The sequence below is a fragment of the Lagopus leucura genome, unplaced genomic scaffold (genome assembly GCF_019238085.1).
Source record: "Lagopus leucura isolate 7727_CA_CO unplaced genomic scaffold, USGS_WTPT01 Super-Scaffold_1, whole genome shotgun sequence".
Classification (NCBI taxonomy): Eukaryota; Metazoa; Chordata; class Aves; order Galliformes; family Phasianidae; genus Lagopus; species Lagopus leucura.
In genome coordinates, this window is record NW_024962250.1 from 12631378 (window position 1) to 12651620 (window position 20243).

General features: G+C 36.3%; 1 protein-coding gene across 1 annotated transcript in view; it reads left to right on the forward strand.

The window, feature by feature from the left end:
• The first annotated feature begins 727 nt into the window (after window positions 1-727).
• Window positions 728-20243, forward strand: part of FSIP1 (fibrous sheath interacting protein 1) — a 71124-nt gene continuing 51608 nt past the window's right edge. Inside the window, 10 exon segments of the mRNA XM_042872646.1 lie at window positions 728-853; window positions 2221-2301; window positions 2303-2369; window positions 2987-3076; window positions 4318-4490; window positions 5043-5127; window positions 9079-9177; window positions 11181-11284; window positions 12022-12129; window positions 17719-17883. Of these exon segments, the coding sequence (XP_042728580.1) occupies window positions 728-853; window positions 2221-2301; window positions 2303-2369; window positions 2987-3076; window positions 4318-4490; window positions 5043-5127; window positions 9079-9177; window positions 11181-11284; window positions 12022-12129; window positions 17719-17883 (1098 nt within the window).

A 20243-nucleotide genomic window follows, 5' to 3' on the forward strand; every position in this document is an offset into this window, starting at 1 on the left:
CATCCTATTTGAGTGTAGAAAATAAAAAGGTGGGGTGGGGATAGAACGTTAGGTAATGGCACTCTCCAGTTACAGTTCCTTACTAACAGTCAATAGCCACGTAAATAACAGTGATCTCAGGGTTGGTTCTAATGAGTTTACTTAAAGCAGCCATTCAGTTCAGTACAGGTCAACCATAACGCCGCGCGTGCAGGCTGGACCCGCCGCCAGCAGGAAAAGCAACTCGCCCGCTCTCTGCGTCCGCCTGCAGCTCTCGCGACCGCGGTGTCTGCGGGCCGTCGCCATGGCAACGGCAGCCGCGGCCCGGGTAACGCCGGCGGCCCCCCCGCCCTGCGGGAAGCACGCGCACCAACGGCCGCCCAGCGCGCGGCGCTGCAGGCGGCGCCTGGGGCTGCTGTGGCGAGCAGGGCTGCGCGGTTCCTTTTGAGATGTGTGCAGTTTGGCGGGGATTGTTTTAGTCAGTAAGCACTTTTGGATGCTTTGATTGCCCTGCTGCTTTGTGTTTGTACTCGTATAAAAGCTGCGTGTTTGAGCGGCGAACTGGAGCGCAGAAAGATCTCTCAGCGTTGAATTGTTTGAAATCTGTTTAACCTGCATCTGAAGTGGGCTCGAGGTTTTTTACTAACAGACTGTGAGCTTGGAAGGTGGTGGGTTTTGTTTTGTTTGTGTCGTCAGATGGTTGGTTTTTGTTTGTTTGCTGTTCTTTCCCTTCAGGTTTTAGGTCCCAATGGATATGACAAGGGGGAGCTTGGATAAAATTTCACAGCCTGCATGTAGCTCAAGAGCTTACCCCAGCTGCAGGCATTTAAGTGTCTCTCTGGAGTTACTGGCACCAGAACCTTTTTTGCCAAAGGTAATTCTTGTTACTTTTAGCTGCTTCCTTTTTTCTTGTTAGAACATTGAAGAAATGAAGTTCTGCTCTCCTAGCTTTGCAGAGAGTTCTGGGGTTTGTGGCTGTGCAAAGGGCTGTGAGTGCTGGCTGCTCCTTCTGCGCGCGGAATGATGTTTCATTTGGTTTTTCTAAGTCATTAAGATGGCTGCAGAAAGGTCTGTTCAGCATTGCAGTCTGGGGAATTGGATTGTATTCTACTGTACGCCCTCAAGTTGCAACAGTGGAGATTTGGGTTGAATATTAGGAAAACTTATTCTCTGAAGGAGTGGTCCGCCGCTGGAAAGGGCTGCCAGGGAAGTGGTGGAGTCACTGGTCCTGGAGGTGTTCAAGAAACATCCAGATGTTGTACTGAGGGACATGGCTTGGTGGGAAATATTAGTGACAGGCGGATGGTTGGACTGAGTGAACTTAGAGGTTCTTTCCAAACTTGGTGATTCTGTGATTTTATATATTTAATCGGATTACAAAATATATTCCATTAAAAGTTTTTTTTTGTTTGTTTTGTTTTTTAATAAAAATCATAATATTCCAAGAATTGTAGATCAGCTCCAGGAATGTAATAAGTTCCATAAGAAGTAAGATGTTTGTCCATTCTCTGAGGAAACTGGCAAGTGGGATTAACTTAATTTTGGGAATAGTTTTATGTGATACAGTTTTTAAGATGTAGGGACTGAGACTTGAGAATTTGAGATTTAAGTTGATTTACTTAAGTTTATATCCCACAGTGTAGTACTTGCATTCATCCAGCTGCTCTAGGCATCATGCCTAGTTGCTTCATAAATGCATTAAAATAATTTTTTTGTAGGTTCGCAGTCAGATTTTGAGGATGCCACCAGAAAACTTTGAGTCCAAGTTCTTAACCTAAGCATCCTAACCAATTGCATGAAAATTGCCATCTCTTGAGACTGATGAATTAGATACAAGCATATCAGCCTTTTAAAGAGGAGAAAAAACTCAATAGTATGAGCAAGAGGTGGAGATGCTGCCTGGTACAGAGTGCCCACAAGTGGGAAATGAGTGAGGCTGTTGTATATACAGACTGGTTGGCTGTATATACTGGTTGTACTGTGCCGTAGCAGAACTAGTATGCATCTTCAGAGTTCCTTCCTAGTCCAAGAGTCTATAAAATGTTGAGCCTAAGAAAACAAATTCACTAGTGTGATATCTAAGAAGCAGAACTCTCATCTGAATTTTTTGTTTAAGTGCTACTTTGAGTCTTGCGTAGAAGCATTATTAGCCTTTGTAATGATATGTGATTAGTGTGATTATCTCCCTCTTCCCCCCCAAGGTTTTTGTTTATATGGTAGTGATTGATTTGTATTTCATAGGTTGATTCATCTGTCAGTTTGGGTGTTAGTCTTCAAAGAAGCTTGGAAGACTGCTGTCTAGAAGAAAACAAAGGTGATGGTGGGGGAGACCTGTGATATCAAGGAAGTAGAGAGCATGACTGTTTTTCAGGAGTGTGTGCTGAGTCCCAGCGAGTTGTCTGGTGTGGGAAAGCTTTCAATTTCTTTGTGATGTGACTAGACTAAGTACCATATATTTATGGTTTGCATAAAATTCTATGCAAAAATTCTATGCTCTCTAGAGCATAGAGAGCATTGTATGCAAACAAGTGAAATTCCAAAAGAGAAAGGGGGTCATGGTTTCGAAATTCGTGCCCTCGTTATTTTGAGTCTCATCTTTGAAATACAATTGTAATAGCTGTGATAACGCAGCATATGCCTTGTGGCATCTAAAACTGTGGCCTGTGCCTGGTTGGTGGTGTAAAAAATCGGAAGAAATCATATGCATTTGTTCCATGAAACCATGATAGAAAGTATTTTCAATGAAGTGTTTTATCCAACTTTTCAAAGATAATGGTAATTTCTGCTCCTGGGTTAAACGTGAGCTCAAGTGTAGTAGTAGGTAACTTTTTCTTTTTCTTTTTTTTTTTTTTTTTTTCTCTCCTTGAGAGAGTTGTTCACCATAGAATCTCAGTGGCAATCTCACACTGACAAAAAATTTGTTTCCTTAGTTGTTAGTGTTTCAAACACTTGAAAAGCTTCTTTCACATCTATGTAATTGTGAAAGGCTTTCTCCTGTGTTTTTCAGGATATGTCTCTAACTCAGATTCTGGAGATGAGACACAGACTTCAGTATTTTGTGAACCTTCCCAAGGAAAAATAAGTAATGCAAAAGAAGGTATTTTCTGCTTTATGAAGTGTGTGGTGCAGTAAATTTCTTTTATGTTAATTTTCATGTGAGCATTCTTCGAAAATATTTATGCATTGTCGCATTCAAGAGGTTATAGATTATTTGTTTAAAGGTTATTTAATTTGGCTATGTGGTAGTGTCTGTGTTCTATGTAGATTTGGTCAGCCTAATAAGGAAGTAGAATCCAGTGGTGGCTCTATCTAGTGCAGCAGTGTCGGTCATCTCACGTAATAGTCTTTGCTTCAGAACAGAAATCACGTAGAGTTCAGCTTCAAACCTTCACTTAGTAATTTAGCTCCAAATCCATCTGCAGTGTTCAGTCCGGTTGAAATAAGTGACTGATTACCTTTTCTCATAGGTGCTTCCCTGGAGCTTGGCTAGTTCTGTATAACTCGCTCCTTGTTATGTCACGCATCTTTTTTTTGTACCATGAAGTAGACTGATGTGTTACGGTGAATGTTTGGGGTCAAATGCACCATTTAAAGCTTTTGACCTATAAACATTAGAAAATGAAAAAAGAATGCAAGGACTCAAATTTGAAAGTCTGTGGGATTGGAGCAGCGCTACAAATGTGTCTTCTGGTACTGAAGCTTTTCTACCAGAAAAGGGAGATGAGTACAAGGATGCTGTAGGAAGAGAAAAGGCTAAAAGTGAACAGAAATAGAAATCTGCACGTTTAAGAAAAAAGTAACAAAACAAAAATGCATTTTGATTAAGTAATGATAGTTTCTATAATATTTCACCATTCCTTGTCAAAGAAATATTGTCTAGAACCAGTAACAGATTCTGCTTTATTTGAGATAGAAGTCGAGATTAAATCTCCTGTAACATTTAGAAGAAGAGGTATTACTGTCTCTCTCAACCCCATAATTATTTACTTTAATGAAGGACATTTCAACATGTATTTTAGTAGCTGTCATGAAAGAAAAACTTGTTGAGTTATTCTCTTATTTTGTCTGCCACTATTGTTGATACTTTGGAGATACAGTCACTCTTCTGTGAAGTTTAAACTAGTTACCCAAAGTGGGGTGTTCTTCCCCCACCTCATATTCGGCTGCTACAGTTAAGAGTTTGATTCAGTAATCTTTTACAAAGACTTTGTTTTTCTCTGCTTAAGAATAATTGTGCTTTCATCTACAGTTATTATCAAGCTACTTGTACTGTGGGTTTTTGTTTGTTTGTTGTAAGTTGAAGTACATCAAGCTAACAATTTAAAATCTAACCTGCAGCAAACTCTTCCAAGTTATTGGATTCTGAAGAGGCAGAAGGAGATCCTCAGATTCAAGCAGCTATAAGGAAAATGAATAAGCTTGACACAATACTGGCAAAAAGACATGTTAAAGAGAGAGCAGTTAAAAAACAAGGCAAGGAAATGAGAGCAAAGCTCTGGGAAGAACTTAAGGTTAGAATAATACTGTGTTCTAGTTCTTAGGTAATCTGCTTTGGTACTTGTCTTATTAGAGCAGCTGGAGATGTTTCCTTGAAGAAGACATGAGAACACCACAGCACAAATTCCTTTACATTATTCCTGTCGTAGCCTCTAGCAGTTACATGTTGCTTTAAGCCTTAAAACATGACTTTCAGTATTTCCTCAGAAGTTAAAATATTGTATATTTTTCATAATGTAAGTGTAATTTGCTAAAAAGTCAGGGTTGTGGTTGGTTTCAGTGCATCTCATAGTGTCAGTGCATTTGGATGAAGAGCTGTATATCTATTAGGGAAATGCTTTGTAGAATGTGTCTTCATGAAATAATGCAGATTAGAGGCCTTGTAATTTCAGGAGGTGTTCATATAGCCTCAATAGTAAAATAAACCAAAAAGTAGATGTTAAAACCTAAGGAAAAATTTTTTTGTATAACATTTGTTAGACCTGGTAAGCAGAAGATTTTGTTGCAACTTTGAAGTATATATGTGCTAGTGTCCTTTATATTTATGCTTTATTTCTTTTAAATAGTCTGTCAGTACCATGGGAATCCATGAGGAGATAGAAAACACAAAACTCTTCTTAACTTTGATCTCATCGTGGCAGGATACAACTGGTAGGTAGAAAAGATTTAAATACGCTGAGCTGATGATTCTTTATTTTGATTAATGTTCATATTTTTGTTGGGTACAATTAAAAATTAAAAAAAAGATTTTATAAGTGTATCAAAGGACTGGAAAGATAGAAGTCCAGAATAAGTAAAGCTTGTGCTTTTCAAGTCGGTGGCCAAGGATGTACGACTGAGAGCACTGCTACATTAAAATACTGAAAGTAGTTATAAGGAAAACACAGAGCGGAAACCTGTTGAAAAACTTGGATGTCTTAATTGTTTTGGAATGTCTGGGAAGTAAGTCAGTCAGTCCTGCCCAGAGCAGTGGTGGAGTCACTGACCCTAGAGGTGTTGAAGGAACATTTAGGTGTTGTGTTGAGGGACGTGGTTTAGTGAGAGCTATTGGTGATAGGTAGATGATTAGACTGGATGATCTTGTAGGCCTTTTCCAACCTTAGTGATTCTGTGAAATCATTTGTTTACAAGATCAGTTTTGACGTTGCTGATGATGGCCGCTGGCGGTCTTAGCTTGGAGTTTGACAGGCTGGCAGTAAAAATAAATAAATAAATAGGCCTAATACATTTTAGGCCTAAAAGAGTTGCTTAGAAATTCTAAGGATGTGGACTTGCTACACAAGTGGCAAGTGTGCTTTGGAGAAAACTTTCATATAGGAGTGGGAGAGATGATGAGAAGGAAGCAGAAGAAATGCCATAGTAAGATTCTGATGATTTGCCAGTACAAGAGGTATGGAAAGCCTGTGCCTTTTCAGAAACTGTTAAGAGAAGAAACAAAAGTATGGGACCCAATGATGATACTAACTATGTAAGTCACTCCAAAACGAATGCCTCCTGTTTATTTTCATGGAAGCTATGGTAGATAGAAGGAGCAGAATAACACTGACAGACCAAACTCTCAACTACAAAACAGTATTTTTTAACATAGTCACCACCATTTGCTTTGCATTTTCATATGCAATAAATACACAAGAGCCTGCATGCTGTGCTTGTAAAAATCTTCATGGTTGTGTGGAATGTTGCTTGTCTTTCATGTTGCTGTTGCCACTGCTGAAAGGTACCACCAACTGCCTTATTGTGATGGCATTCCCTGTTTGGTCTCCTTAAGTGTTCAGCAAGTGTTAATGAGTGGCAGTGGGTGCAGTTTTTTCTACATGAAGGGAATCAACTCTACCCCTTTTCTTCACATGCACTTCCATGTCAGATGCCATTGCCCCTCTGCTGCCAAGCAGAATGTTGGTGGGAAGGTTCAACTTTTACTGCCGTACCACCAATATCTGCCTCTGACCACGTGGAGCAACACAATAAATTAGGAGACATTACTTCTGGAGTATCCCTTGTATGTGTTTTAAAACACCGGAGGAAGGTGCATGCGTAGCCATGGTTCTTGGAATGTAGTTTAAAGAGTAGAAAAAGGAGTATGACTCATTTAACTTAGCGTTGGTACTGATTACGTTAAATTCACTTCCAAGAGCTTAACTTTCTTAGCATGGGAGAGAATTTGACTAAAAAAGATCATCAAATAATATAAGGCATGATTCTAAAGATGGAACATGAACCATAAAATTACCTTAATCTGCTTTTATTTTTCTTCTCCCTTGAAAATTTTAGGAAAGAAAGTTCAGGATAGATGGCTGTTTTAAAAATTGAAACTGCATTAGACATGCTGTCAAACTATTTTCAGGAAAGAAAGAACAGGAAGTCAGATAATTTTTGTGTTTCAAAGTGATATGAAGACAAAAATACTCTAAGTGGAAATGAGCACTCTGATAAGAATCAGTGTTTGCATTTTAGTCTGTTATCTTATAGCAGATAGACTAAATATAATCATTTCCATCTGAAGTAAGAATTAAAAATCAACAAAATTCCATGACAGCATCATAGACAAATGAGTAAGGATTGAGTTCTTGCACTCAGGAAAAGGTAAACAACTGATCAGTGATACAGAGAATTGTGGAATATGATGCATAACAAAAAATACATTCAAATTAGAGAATACTATGTAAAACTATAGATGGAATAGGCAAGAAAAAGTTAAGTGTTACTTAGAAATTTTACTGAGTCAAACCAGCATGATTCTGTTGCAATTCTACAGCAAGTGGTCTAAGCGTGTTTTGAATTATCGCTAGTTTTCTTCAAGAATGCCCAATGGACGTAAAATAAACAAACAAAAACCATTGGTTATTAAAATGTCTTCCATTTTATTTCTGTGCCTGGACTTTTACTGGGGAAGGCGCTGGAATGAACCATAGGCATCCTGCACAGCGTGTCTTTAGTGGGGGGTGGGAGAAACAAAACCAGATCGTTTGTGTTTGCCAAAACTGCCTAAGAGCAGTTTTCAAAAGTTTGAGTACTTCTCTTGGTTTTTGTCCACTTTTTTTTGTCCCTATCTTCATCTCTGAACCGTGGTAGATAAGGGTTTCTGGTCTGAAATGGTTGACAGGAAACAGAACTGCTTTTTATTTTTTTTCATGTTGGGCAGAAAACGAGAATTAGAGGACTGCATGGATATTGCTGAGCAATAATCTGAGTTTGTTAATATATGTGCAAGTGCGTGCATAATAACACTGTTAATATGTGGTCAAAGCATGTCAAAACAAGCACCACAGGACAACTTTTCTATTCTAAATTTCAGTTATTAAGGGAAAAGCATGGAATTTAAGGATGGTAGTTTAAAACTCTCCAGTAGATGTCAGCATATAGCAAAAAACAGCAGAAAAGCTAGACTATTTTTAATGATCTCCAACCCTTAAATGCTTCATTTCCTCTCTTATTCCAAAGCTAACTCCTAATGTGAGATCATATGTGTCCTGTGCATCTGGTGTACCATAATTGCAAAGCTCTCCTTAGTTTGGATTTATATTTTTCCTCCTTCTGATCTCTGTCTTTAGTTTTCTGTAACATGCTCATGCTTTACTTTTCAGGCTTTATTTATTTAAATGTCTAACAATTAACTGCCAGCCCTGACAGTTGCCCTGGTTGATACTGAAATGGAATGCAACTCATTTATTTTGCTTTCAGGGTTTCAACTTGTCAAAGAGCTACATTACATAATTTATATAGAGGAGCTATTTAATTTCTGCTTTTAATGTGGCTCTGAAATCAAACACAAATTTTAGGATACCAAATCAGTAATAACTAATGTGTCCCAGCCTGCTTATGATGCATAAGCTTGACAGACACACGACAGAAAAGTAAATCGGGAATTAATTGGCCTTACATTCATTCCTTGTGCTCTGCGTAACAAAATCTTGATGTCTGTAGAGTTCATTAAACTGCATTATTACAGATTATTGTTTGTTTTTTTTCATTGTGAGAAACATATTTGTCATATATGACATTTATAGTTATTTTCAATATGAGTCTTTTTCTTTAAGTGCTAAGCTCTTAGACTGTAGTTTAATACTGTTAACTTAGGCTTCCAGTTGATATATGTTTGTTCCATGACTTATTTTTTTTTTCCTTGGGCAACTGAAACAACTCTTGCATGCCTAAGATGTATTTGAACACTCCTAGACTATACCCCTGACCTAAGCCACTTGGAAGACAAGTAATTCATGTAGAGGCAGACACCAGCTGTGAAAATCTGGATACTTTATTCTCATTTGAACTTCTTTGTGACTAACCACATGGTGTCTGTGGAGGCTTTGAAATATCCTGGCCTTGGGCTGCAATTTCTATTATGTAACTGTCACATATGTGCTTCTGTACGTATATTCATTGGTTGCTCAAAACTCGAGGCATATGAAACAACATATATATTCTGTTATGTTGTTGTTCATGAGACACTGCCCCTTTTTTCCTTTTTTATTTCTTGAAAAATGTAGTGGCGATATAATTTATCCAAGTACCTTTTTAACTACAATGTAGGAGATTTTATAGCATGATATGTATGATACTAGGTCTTCTTTAATTGAATTTTACTGAAACATTTCTTTTCAGATCCCTCTCATGTTAAACAGGATGAAACACACGCGTTGCTATTTCACTCACAAATTAGTCCAGAAGATTATGCCTTCCATAAAACCCAGCATAATAAGGGTAAGCTTCATTATCTGGCAAAACAACACGTACAGTAGGTGGTTAATGAAGACTTGGCTTTTGTAGCTGAGCAGAAAATCAGAAATTGGGCTTAAACAGAAGGCTGTTTAGCAGAATGGCAATAATCCTTTTTTTTTTTTTTTTTTTTTTTTTTTTTGGCAAATGACAAAATGGAGGAACTTCTTTGGGGTTTACCCAAGCATTTTATTCAATATGCTAAAAACCAAAAATAATACTTCCAAGTTACAATGTTTTTTACTGTAAATTGATAGATGTACAACATTCATTGTAAAATGTATCACTTTTTAACGAAAATTTGTAAAAACTTGTATTTGTTAATCTAAATTGCTGTAATTGTTCATTCATTAACTTGCATTCAAGAAATCATCTAAAATTGTTTTTGTATACATTTGCAGCTGCTCTGTAACTTTTTTGTAGTATGTGCTTTCTGGTAAAGATCAAACATCTATGCTCATTATGTAGCTATTGTTTTCATGCACTGTTTAGAGGTATCAGGCACTGGTGTTATGGTGATCAATATTTAAAAATGAACAGAATTGTGCTTTTGTGTCTCTGTTCTTTCCCTACTTGAAATTGAAATATGTGTGGTTGAGTAACTTCTCACTTGTGCTGGCATAAGAAGAATGGCTTCAGCTGCCATTGCTATCAGCTTTGTTTATTTCTTTGTCATCTACCATTGCATGCAGGGACATATCTTACTGGTGACAAAGACGACAAACGTGATGAACAGATGTTCATCAAGGTTGAACTGTTGTTGGCAACAGAATCTAAAGTGCGGATGCTTTATAGAATTTGACTACATTTTAAATTTTCCTGCTCTAATATGATCCAATTCCTTGATAGATTTAAGGTGTTATGTGGTAACATTAAAGATATTTTGGGTTGTTTTAAGTAAACAATTGTTCATTTGAACCGCGTCAGGATTTTCTTCATTATATCACATACCTCAGTCCATTAGAGTTTACTTATGATTTATTGTTATGATTTGTTCATAGTGGTAAAAGAACGCACTGAATTCATTTTTATATCTTTGAGTTTGCAGTCTACTCAGTCTGCAGAAGTATTTCTTATGTCAAGTGTAAAAGAGTAAGCTGCTAGAATCTGATGATCCTTTATAATCCAGCATGTTAAATTGAGGTTATTTTTGTTGATGAAATAGTCCACTCCGTTTTTTATTCCTCTGCTTTCCCGAGAATTACCGTGCATACTTCTCAGATAGGTTTTGAGATTAAGAATTTGATTGTATTTGCTTAGTCTTGTTATTTAAGGTGATAAATATTTGGTGGTTGTGAAAGAATTGCTGTCTTAGAGCTAGTACAAGTCTCTGAATAACATACTAGTGCTCATAATTATATGATAGATAGAAATCCATTGTTGAAAAGAAGAACCTACATGAGAAGTTGTCAGGACATCATTAGTTTTAATTGTTACAAATAACATATGTGGCTGTTTGTTCAATAGCTGTACAATTCCATGAAGAGTTTTATTTTTAAAGAGTTTTTTATAAGCTGTGTTGTAATAATATCGAATATATCATCTGCTCTTCAGCTGTTCTGTTTGAAAAAAATGTAATTGTTATGACTCCAGATAGTTCTGTGGTCTCCCAGAAGTTACTGTCTGGTTTTGTACTGATGATAAAACTGGAACAATGATGGAGTTCGAAGGAATGCCAGGGCATTTATAACCACCATGTTTAACATTCTTGAGGTTAGAAATCCTGAAGTATTTTGAGCCTTCCCAGTGTTGTACGATCTCAGATAATAAAAGCCTAAAAATGAGACTAGGCTTGTCTTTGATGATTGTTATCTCTTTTAAGTATAGCTATATAGTTTATGTAGATTATGAAAACAGCTTATCAAAATTTTAGGTCTGTTGACTTTACAAACTGGTTAAAAATTTAAATTAAATTAATGTTATTTTAGCTCTGATTGAAAGAGAAAAGGAACAATTATAGCTTAGCAGTTTTTTCCCTCCAACTTCAGATTATCCAAGTGAAATTGAAACAAACAAATTCCTGAATCAAGCAGAAAAAACAACACAGAATAAAAGTAAAAGCAGTCAGCATTTCATTAAAAAGAATGTAGAGGTAAGCTTTAAAAGAAAAATCAATAATATTTCATGAAAAAGTACTGTCAGCACTTCTGGTGACAATTGGATGACTTTATCGGGAATATTAAAAGCTAATTAGAAGTAAATGAAGATTACGTTACTATTAACGTTACTATTAACAATTGTTGCTTATGGCAGAAAACTCTGTAAGATAGATTTCATATTGCATGCTCAAAATTTCACAGTAGGCCTAATACTGCTTTTGTTTATTTACTGTAAAGTAATGGAAACTGAATTATTCTGCTTGTGCCCGGCATAGCTTCTTTTGTGGAATTTCCTAAGAATTCCTTTTTTTAAATATATTTATGATTAAGTTACAGGAAGCTGTCCTTATGTGTAGATGAGGAATAGATATACAGGTTATTTATGTACAGCATGCATGGAACTTTTAACTTAAAGAAGGCTGACTTCTGTCAGAAAATAGAGGCCTTGACTTTCAAACTTTCTTTGCCCTGAAGATAAGTATCTATAGATTTTTGGTTTTTTCATCTAGCATTACCTCCTGTCTGTGTCTATAATCTTATGTCAAAGACTGACATAAGATCATACTTTTATTATCTGTCAGAGAGATAATTTATATTATGAAAAAAAAAATCAGATGTTAATTAAACATGGAGTTTTAAAATATTGTGTGAGCTATTGCAGTTTTAAAGGTTTTATTATTTGTGTGGTTTTTTTTTTTTTTTTTTTTTCTCCTCTATTTAAACATTTCAGCTAGCAAAGGATTCAGGAAAACAGGTACCTATGCTTGAAGGAGAAAGGAAAAGGTTAATTGTACTCTTGAAAGATACAGAAGATGAAAGTACACTGCAAGATCTTGAGGTATGAGTACTTCAATTTATACTTTCTGGTTGTATTTGGTTTATTTTTACTGTAAATCTAAATTTGATTTTTACTTTAGTCTTATTGTGAAGTAATCAACAAATATATGAGAGCTGAACTGAAAAAAAAAAAACTGGGTTGTCTTCCTTCCCTTCCTTCCCTTCCTTCCCTTCCTTCCCTTTCTTTCATTTTCTTTCTACTATTTGGAATTTCTCAGGCCTGAAATAAGCAAACAGATCTTCCAGAAAAAGTTAGAAACAGGTGGAAGGAGCCATAGAAACCCACTCAGAGCAGAACATGGTCTATTTTTTATGTACAGTAATTTGTGTGTAAGCTGTCATGTTGCTGCATCTCAGTCCGAGTGCTTAGCACTACTGTCTCTGGTAGAAGGTTCAGCAACTATTTCCAAAAAACCTAAAAAAATCAAACCACAAAAATCAGGGTTTTCTTGGGATATGAATTTCAGGATGCAGTAATTGGGGAAATACACAATGGTGAAGCTTATGGTTGCTTTTAAAAAGATGACTGTGACTTCCAACTCAGTCTGTCTAAAAAGTATATAAAGAAGCCAGAAGCCTACTTTAATATTAGACACCTATATTATAACATAATGTTACAGAGCAAGCAATGCATGTCTGCATATTGCGCTAGATAGGAAAAGCTGAAGTATGTAGAGGTAGAAACACTTTTCCTTATAAAGCATAATGAAATGTGTGATTGTCTTAGCCATCACTGTGTCAAGGAAACTGTGCCACAGAATGGTTCCCAGTAATCTGAGCACATCAAATACTCTTTTGATCTCCTCATTATTAGTAGACAGTCTTTATTGTTTACTCCTTTGATGTAAATGTCAGAGTGGTAGAGTTGTTGGGGATCTTCATATGTTACAGAAGTTCTCATGATGCATCTAGTGTAGGAAGATAAAATTTTGTTTGGAAAATGAATTCAGTCTGTAAACCTGTGCTATATTTCAAATATATGTGGTATTAAACCTGCTAAAGAGAAGTATTTTCATAGTAGGATCATCCTCAATACAAATTTGATATTATATTTAAAGAAAACTCCACTTTCATAAGTTAGGAAAAATGCTGGAAAAATACTTGCTGTGTTCAAGGAAATTATATGACCTTTAAAATTTGTTTTACCTTTAAAAATACATTGCTCGAATTCTATGTACTTTGAGTACTTAATATGTTATGAATTTTGTCACAGTACATAAGTGTGCACTGAATCACTGCCCCTAAGATAAGAACTTTGTGTGGAAAGGGCAACAAAAAATTTAGGTTAAGCCTCTGTTTATATTACTGAAATGATCTGGGGTAAATTCTTTTGCAGTCCATTATTTTATTTTATTTTTTTGTTGTTCCATCTTTCCATATTTTACTCTTATTTTCTGGTAAGGCCATGAGACATCCAGGAGGTGCTGTTCTTCATTACTCATTTCCAAAACATGGCTAAAATCCATTTTTAGAAATTGTTTCACACATGAGTTAAAGGAGTGAGCTCATGTAAGGATCAAAACCTTTAACTGAATCTACTTCATCCAGCTTTTGAGTAAGAAGAAAATATTGGTAGAGAGCGGATTTTTGATTTGTCCTTGTTTTTGTTGTTTTTGTCCTCATGTTGGAAAGGTTGGTGTTTAACAATACTGTCCCTTCTGTTCTTTTTTGAAAGAGTTGATCTTTCATAAATGTTGACATTTAAGTGATAATCTTATAAATAGGCTTCTGCTAGTAAGCATTAGAGCTTTCTGACTTAAAGAACAGTGGTTGCTGTTTGTGATTACTTTTTTTTTTTTTTTATTAATAATTTATTGGTTTACTGATTGCAGAAGTCTTCTCTCACAGTAGGTGGCTATCAAGTTTTCTTTTTCTTAAAGCTGGTCACAAATTAGACAGGTATTTGTTCCAAATAGTGCAAATTCTGGCTAGCCCTTTTCTGTGCTTCAATTCTTAAGGCTCCAAGACAAAATATGACATTTATCCGGAGTTCATATCTGGAATGTGTCACTGTTCTTTGGACATGGATCTATAGACCTTGTATTACTTTATCAGTTATTAAGTAGATCACTACAGAAGGCATTTATTGCTGTAGGTTCTTGATATAACAGACAATAACAGGAATGGTAATTTGTGGGTTAGTCTAGTCACTGCTAGGTCACCTCTTTAAAGAAAATAGCTCCTAGATTTACTGCCAAGGTAGAATAAAAGAAAGGATAATACGTAGCTTCTTGAAACCTGGCGAGTTAAGAGAGAGATTCTTTTTCTGCTACATTTGAATTATATTATGTCTGAGTCATTTCTTGTGGCTGCTTTATAGCAAAGATCACAAGAAACTTATCAGTTGATGAGTAATTTAGACTGCTCCAAGCTGGCCCAGCAATGCAACTGTCCAACTGATGGCCACTTTTATCTTACTTTATTCTGACTTTTAAAAAGCTGGTCCAACTGCATTGGCCAAAGTAATATTTTGGAGGGCTTTAATCAGTGCAGAGCTGGGCATGCTGTATTAATTCTTCTGTGTAGTATAATGCAGATTAGGTAACTTAGTCTGACTTGTACAAGTAAATAAGCCAAATATCCAAATAGTACTTCTTACTTAAATAAAAGTGTTTTATGGATATTTGAAGTATTTTAGAAGTACGTTTTCATGCTAATAGAACTGTTAAATCAGCAGGGGTATAATTTGTTTCAGATGTTACATAGTACTGAGTGCCTACTGCTGTTACAGAAACATTCTGAGTTAAGACGTTGGAAATAGTGGTAGGACAGAAGCATATTTTCCAAGACAAATGTTAAATCACTGACCATCTTGAAAGTACAGAGAATGTTTAAGTCTGTTTTACTTTGGAGTAAAGTGGCTACTAGATACTGCAAAAAGGGGGTGGGAGAGCATGAGAAATAGACATTGAGCACTAGCTACAAAATTGCACCTGGGTTCATAGTCTGTCTCCTGCAGGGTCATATGTGTGTTTGACTGATTAGAGGATGGGTAGCATGACACAAGTTTAGCACCTCATTCTACTTTTGTTTGATTTTGTTTCACAAAGACAGAATGGAGGTAATTTATGGCAAGTGTTTGGGGTGTGCTTTTTTTTTGCTTTTTTGTAGCCAGCGTGATTTAGAGTAATGAGGATGACCAGGGATGACCTCACAGTAGTGGTATTGTAGTTTGGAGCTGATATTTCCTCCTTGTGTGTGGATGCAGCTGCTCAAATAGTTAGTGGGTTAATCTGGAAGCTGTAAAGGAAGAATGGGCATGAATCCTTTGCAAGACAGATGTTGAAATCTTGAAATAAGGTGATGATCCTCTCCTGTTAGGATAAAGAAAGGAAATCAACAGTATGCTCTCTACTTCCCCCATCTCCCTGCCCTGTTCTTGTGAGGTTGTAACTGATGATTGTTTGGAATCAGGATAGAGATGTAATTTGCTAGTGAATAGTGAATAGTGGTTGTGCAGAGCCACTTCCCGGGGTGTGAGACAAGAGTATCAAGTTGCAGTGGATAATCAGTATCTACGAATGTGTGCTCATTTGTTTGGGTTAAGTGGGACAAATTCACTCATAGTATACAGTTGTCTATACTGGAACACATACTTGTGTTGATTAGTCAGGTGTTACTGCTATCAAGTGGAAGAAATTATGTAAGTCACTATTACAAAGTGAACTTTGCTTTCTACCTCTCCCAATGTTTCTGTGGTAATGTGCTGGATACACTCCAAGGGTGATGGTTACTGATCTCAAAGCAGTTCCTGTAGGAACTCAGATTTTCCTGCAGATGTCTTATTTTGTTCTTTGGGCATGCAACACTCACATTGCATTTCACATCTTTAGTTTGAGATTTGACTCCAGGCAGTTTCTACCATAGGATCAACCTTTTCAAATTTAATTCTAGGATTTCTCAGGCTTTTTCTCTTCCACTGGCATGCATAAGCCTTGTCCTTGGAGATCTCCAAAAGCTTCTTGGACATGGGTCTGGGCACTCTCCTCTGGGTGATGCTGCTTGAGCAGGGGTTGGGCCAAATGGAACCAGAGGTCCTTTCTCACTTCAGTCACTCCATGATTGTGTGTTTCTTCTTGATTTTTTTGTCAGATAGAAAGTTGCTGTGCTTTTAGTTGTAGCTGCTGATTGTGTTTCTTTGGCTTGCGCAGTAGTATGTTGCTTCCAGCTGCTTTGGAGGATAATAGAGAGCAGTGTATTATGTTTCACTTTATTGGACTTCTGAATGATTTTTAGCATGTGTTGCTATGCAGGTGTGATTGGGAATGTAAAATAGATATGTGATTGTTTATAGAAAGGGTGTCTGTCTGTGGTTGATGCCAGAATTTATTTCTGAGGTGAAAGCTGATTGGGCAGCTTGCCAATATGTTGTTTTTCAGAGAAGTTGAGACTTCTGTGACTTGCATTTGTCTTTTTAATACGTAAATATATTTTACTGTTTGCTGTGTAGTCAAGTCTTCGTCCTTTGTCCAACTTCAGTTGTATTACGGTATTCCCAGAATAATACTTTTTGTGCAAACAAGACATAACTGAATTGTCTTAGGATGATGTTTACCAACAGTTTTAGTACAGTTTATGAGAGCTTCTTTTCTTCCATATTAGCTCTGAAAACGTGAGATTATTGCATGCTTTTTGCATGTTTTCAGTCTTAGGATTGGTGGATCTACCTCTGTCAAACAATTTACTGAATTTCTGTCCTTTGCACTATCTTGCAAAGGCGTACACCACCTCCAAAATAGATGTTCATGTTATTGGCATCAAAAAGTGCTGCTTGTGTACAGCACCAGAGAGCAAGATCTGTGTGTATGTTAGGTTGTGGTAAACTCTTATTCCTTAAAGATGGAGCTGGGACTCCTACGTTCAACAGATGCAGAGTCTACAAAAAGGGGGGAGTCTGTATCCATGAATGGAAGCTATGATAACTTGCTGACATGTAAGCTGGATAAGATACTATACAGTGAAACACATCAATAAGGTAATAAGGTAAAGGGGTTAGTTATCCAAAGTGCTTTTGTTGTATGTAAAGAGAACTTGATCAAAAGTGTTGTATAACCTCCAAAGAACGGGTAGGGAACTTGTGGAACTGTTTATTCTCTGACTGGCTGGTATAGAGGCAAGGCACCTGCCTGTAAGCACTTTTATTTCAGGGATTCTACGTGGCTAGCCAGTGAATATGTGGGTTTTGGATTTATTCATATAAAAGTATATTAACTGCAGAAATCTGTTTTGGTTAACACAAGATTTTATTTTATTTTATTTTTTTCCAGTTGCATTTGAGCAATGCATGTAGATGAGTGTACTTTTTAAAAGTAAAATGTAACAAATATATATCTTTAAGTCCACCTAAGTTGCTGCTTAGTTCTATTTAAAAATAAAGAAATGTGTACTTCTAGTTGGTGAATATCTGCTCTAGGATATGCTTGGTAGAAGAATGCTGGCAGAATTCAGCTATATAATGAGATAGATCAGAACTTGCACATTGTCCTTTAGTTCAGTTTATTCAAAAAATAAATATGCTTGATGTGTAACTGCTTTTAAAGCCTGTTTCCTTTGGGAATGAGGATTAAATATTTCCTGTATCTTTCAACAGGACAATGTATGCGGCTGGCTAGCACCAGGAGAAGGGTACACACCTGAACCAATGGAATTTCATCACCTAAATGAGATAGACAGGAAGCTTCAAATACTACTGTCTAATGGTGATTATTCTACAATTTCCAGGTCTTGCTCAAATCCTCCAAGCCAGATTTATCAGGTATATTACAGAAAAGTGCTTTAACCAAAAAATTTGATATGCAAAAATTGATATTTTGGATATTCAAAATTGCAAAATGGCCGCTGTAGCACATTATCCATGATAATTCTTCTTTGCAAATTAGAATTTGGTTTCTTCTTGTCTCAAGATTTCAAAAGTGAACTGAAAGATTAAACAATTATTGATAAGCAGTGTTGAAGACTTTAGAAAGTGGGTTGAAATTGTCTTTTTTTTTTTAAAGGATTTTTGTCTTTTTCCCTTTCCAAGAGTAATAAGCTTAGAAGTCTCAGCCTTGAGAAATATTTCTTTGAATTTTACACATAGAAGACCAAATTTTCCATTGTTCTAAGAGTGTTGTCCATGGTGTATGATGGGGGAAATAACTACATAAAATACTGTAACTCCTGTTTTGTACTTATTTGCACAAAACCTGTTCACTTTATTAAAATGTACAGTTCATAGCCAGAACAAACAAAATTTCAACATTTTAATGCCAGTTTTGTATTGAATTACTTGTGAACCTTATTTAGGTTTTATTTGACCTGAAGCAGTATTTTATGTTGTTTGTAAGTTCCAGAGGAGCCATAATTTGAAGCTGGTCATTTTCCTCCTCGCATTTAAGGTATGAAACAGCATCTCCCTCTAGTGGTTAATCACTCACGCAAATTTAGTTGTTACCCACGTGGGTGCTTCAGGTTCACGGACCTGAACTCGATAAAGACTGCTGGATCTTGAGCTTACTGATAAGAGGCAGCACCATGAACCTGGTGATACTGCTTGTGATAATGAGTTCTTTGGGAACGTTTGATCAGAGTGATCGTTATTGCACTCTTTATTTCATACTCTGAAGTATTTGAACAGGGAAACTTGCACTTATGTATATACTTCTTGAAAAGAGTACACTACTTTTTTGAATAGTATCAGAATTAACAACCAAAACAAGGCAGTTAATTTCTTAAATTACCCATACTTGGTAAAAAGCATTTATCTTTCAAGTTTGTATTGCAGAAATTTTTTTGTACGCTGTAGAACTGGGAAACAAAATTCTGCTTGTCTTTTTTCATTGTTGTTCAGATAAACTACAGTGTGTGAGTCATTTTAATGAAAGTTACCAAAGAACAAAACTACTTATAGATGGATTTATAAGTTTGAGAGGAAGTTAAACAGAAGAAACATAAGTTGAAGTTGATAGATAGTATAGCTATTTAAAACTGGATTTAGAAGAATGCTAATTGCATAAATCCAAAACAGCAGTCTGCAGTTGTCTAATTCCATAAGTGTCATGATTTTATGCCTTTCCAGCTGACACCAAAATTCCCTAGACACTTGTATTGCTGCTTCTCTGCATCTTCACAGCTGTTGCTCTCTGTAGAGAATTGGGTGCCTGGTGGGTGCCATAGTTTCATTGTCATCATCCCATTAGAAAAGTCAATGCTAAGTTCTTCATGATGCCTAATTTAATAGGTGCAGCCTGATTGTATCTGGCACTGTGACATGACTGGGCTTGTATATAACTACACATAACTTCAGCTGTTAACATTTTTGAAGGTAAGTGGAGGAGAAAATAGCTATGTCAGCTTTCAGAAACTTGTCTGCTTAGTGTGGAAGCTTTGTACTGGATCTTTTAGTTCTACATTCTTGATTGTGGTTATTTGTACCTTGATACCATCACTTCAGTACATATGTGGAACAGTGAAGGCAGGTCCAATTCTGGGTTTGCTTATGTGAATTCATTCTAAACATCTTTTGTTTTCAAGTCCCTTTAACAGTTGCCTTTTCAAAAAGCAGGAAGTAACATGCATCAGTAGCTGAGAAATTAGCAACTACTTTGAATCTGGAGAGCTTCCTCTCAAAAGGCATACATTTCTACATGTTCTAAACTCATTGGTGCTCATGGTCTTCGTGAAACAGCTGTGATTATCATGATTGATATCCTCTAATATTGTTATAAACTAGAAGTTTTCATGCTTTTTTTTTTTTTTTTTAAACAACTTTGAATCTTAAAGCATCAGTTCTGATATCTGAAAGAAGATGGGCCATAGAGAAAAATGAGAATTCTTTGTAGTGAATGTCTTTTGGAGGCGGACGCAAGTATGATATTCACGATACTCATTATCATGCTAACTCTTCTCTTGAACATGGCATTTTTGTTTTATTTTGCAGCTGTCTAGATGTCATCTAGATAGTTAAATTGTCTTTTGTATATGTTATCTTAAAGATAAAGTGCATTTGTGTTTAGTACTCTGCTATCTTTTTTTCTTTAACCTTCAGCAGGGCCGGTATGAGAATGCCTTTTTCAGCTCTGATTTGATATCTTATTGTACTTCAGTACTGCTGAAAACTTTTTCTGAGTGTGTCTA